This window comes from Arvicola amphibius, chromosome 2 (genome assembly GCF_903992535.2).
Source record: "Arvicola amphibius chromosome 2, mArvAmp1.2, whole genome shotgun sequence".
NCBI lineage: Eukaryota > Metazoa > Chordata > Mammalia > Rodentia > Cricetidae > Arvicola > Arvicola amphibius.
In genome coordinates, this window is record NC_052048.2 from 114,919,133 (window position 1) to 114,921,508 (window position 2,376).

The window sequence follows — 2,376 nt, forward strand, 5'->3', positions numbered from 1 at the left end:
TTTCTCCTCTGAGCCATCCTCTTAAGTCTTTGTGTCTTTTTTTTTTCTTTTTTTGGTTTTTCGAGACAGGGTTTCTCTGCAGCTTTTTAAGAGCCTGTCCTGGAAGTCTTTGTATCTTTAGAGGCCTTGTGATGCCTCCTGCCTCAGAGCAGTCTTCCTAGATAGAATCCTGCCTTACCAGGTTCTCACCATTCTCCTCAGTCCTCCCCACCCCACAATGTATCTATTTGGTTTTTTAACCTTTTCTTTAATTGTGTGCATGAGTGGTTTGCTTGCATACATGTCTGTGTGTCACATCTGTGCAGTGCCTGCAGAGGCCCTAAGAAGGTAGCAGATTGCCTAGGTCTAGAGTTACAGGTAGTTGTGAGCTACCATAGGAACACTAGACTAGAAATCGAACTCAGGTCTTAATGGCTGAGCCATCTCTCTAGCCCCATGTTGAGACATTCTTTATGTTTGTGTGTTGATTTGGTATTTCTACATTGACTTTCCATTGCCGTGTAGAGAATTCTGGACTAGAGTGGGCCCAGCTTGCGGCTACTGGGTGACAAGGAGTGAAAGAGGAATGGAACGGAGGTTGAAGCCTCTGTACCAGGGAATGAACAAATCTCCTTTCATCCCTGGACTTCCGTTTACTTCCCTACAAGCTGGGCTATAGAGATGGTCTCCAGGGTCTTTCCCTTTCGATTCTGATTAGCCCTTTCCTCCTTTATGGACTCCACAGGGAGGACGTGGAACATTAGTAGCACTCTGGAAACTGCTCCAAATCGAAGTCACCAAAGGGTCCACGAGCTCTCCCTCTCCCTGCTTCCTGAGAGCAGCCATGGCCCTGAGTGACACCGATGTGCAGAAGCAGATCAAGCACATGATGGCTTTCATTGAACAAGAAGCCAACGAAAAGGCAGAGGAGATCGACGCCAAGGCGGAGGAAGAATTTAACATTGAGAAAGGCCGCCTCGTGCAAACCCAGCGACTAAAGATCATGGATTATTATGAGAAGAAGGAGAAGCAGATAGAACAGCAGAAAAAAATCCAGCTGTCCACCATGAGAAATCAAGCGCGGATCACAGTCCTGAGAGCCCGAGACAATCTCATCTTGGAACTGCTCAAGGATGTGAAGATGAGACTCAGTACAATCGTGCTGGATCCGGATATCTATCAGGAGCTGCTGGACAAGCTCGTGCTCCAAGCCTTTCTCCGGCTCCTGGAGCCTGCAATGATCGTCCGCTGCCGGCCACAGGACATCCACCTGGTGGAGGCTGCCGTGCAAAGAGCCCTCCCTCAGTACATGATGCTCTGCCAAAAGCGTTCAGATGTCCATGTTGATCATGAGGCATACTTAGCTCCAAATGCCGCCGGCGGGGTGGAGGTCTATAGCAGCGATCAGAAAATAAAGGTTTCCAATACCCTGGAAAGTCGGCTGACTCTCGCGGCCCTGGAAAAGATGCCAGAGATACGAAGGGCTTTGTTTGGAGGTAATGCCAATAGAAAGTTCTTTACATAAAGGCACTGGAAAGGGAAGCTTGGGTTGAACTGCAAAGTCAAGTCTTAAGTCATTTGGACAAAGGGAACTGGGTGGGGGTGGGGATGCGTCTTCCTCTTTGGAAGCTCTGGTGTTGATTCCTAGCTTTGAACAGCTAAAAGAATGACACCTCGTTAACTTTGGAATAAAGCACAAATGCTGCTCAGAAATCAAATTCTAGTTCATCCATATTTATGACAATTTCTGGGACATTTTGAAGTCTGGAATGAATGAAGTGAAGATATCTTCACCTTAGTTGAGATATAAATGGCCCCTTTGACCTATGAGTCCAAGGCTCTACGCTTATTCAACTATGAAATGGGTTTTTCCTTCCTTTTTTCAGCTTTAGTAACTTGTGACAATGGTATTAAAGGAGAGTCAGCATCATGGATGTGCCTGGAACAGCTTCCCTGGAGCTCATGATCAGGAAATCCCCAGGCAATCAGAAACTGAACCTACAGTTTCGTGGCTCTAGCCACTGCCTTGAAATTCTTGCTATCGTTGGAAATGAGTAAGAGAAACTTCAGTGTGACATTGGGGTGTGTACCATGGGTTTGGAGCCTGAACTTAGGGATGCTACAGATTCCAGAGGTCCACCTGTATTTCTAAAGTCCGTTCTTGACCTGTCTCTCCCATCTCCCTGCTACCCCAAGGTCCAGCCTTCTACATTCGTTACCAGCCTACATCACCAGCTTTCCGCTCCTGTATACATGCTGGGTCAGAGTGGGTTATATAAACTCTATGGAGTTCAGGATCAACTACAAAGATAGACATCTCTGCTTTTAGTTCAGGCACAGTGTGCAGTTCTTGGGATTGACGGGAAAGAGAACCCAGCAACTGTCAAACTTTCTGGG

General features: G+C 46.9%; 1 protein-coding gene across 1 annotated transcript; it reads left to right on the forward strand.

Moving 5' to 3' along the window:
- The first annotated feature begins 823 nt into the window (after nt 1–823).
- Atp6v1e2 (ATPase H+ transporting V1 subunit E2) lies at nt 824–1,504 on the forward strand. The gene has a single exon (XM_038320931.1). It carries the CDS (start codon nt 824–826, stop codon nt 1,502–1,504), a length of 681 nt encoding a protein of 226 aa, XP_038176859.1.
- Nucleotides 1,505–2,376: the final 872 nt, after the last annotated feature.

What these genes read in the sequence shown, in the direction of transcription:
- Atp6v1e2 (XM_038320931.1), top strand. Translation starts at nt 824, where the DNA reads ATGGCCCTGAGTGACACCGATGTGCAGAAGCAGATCAAGCACATGATG.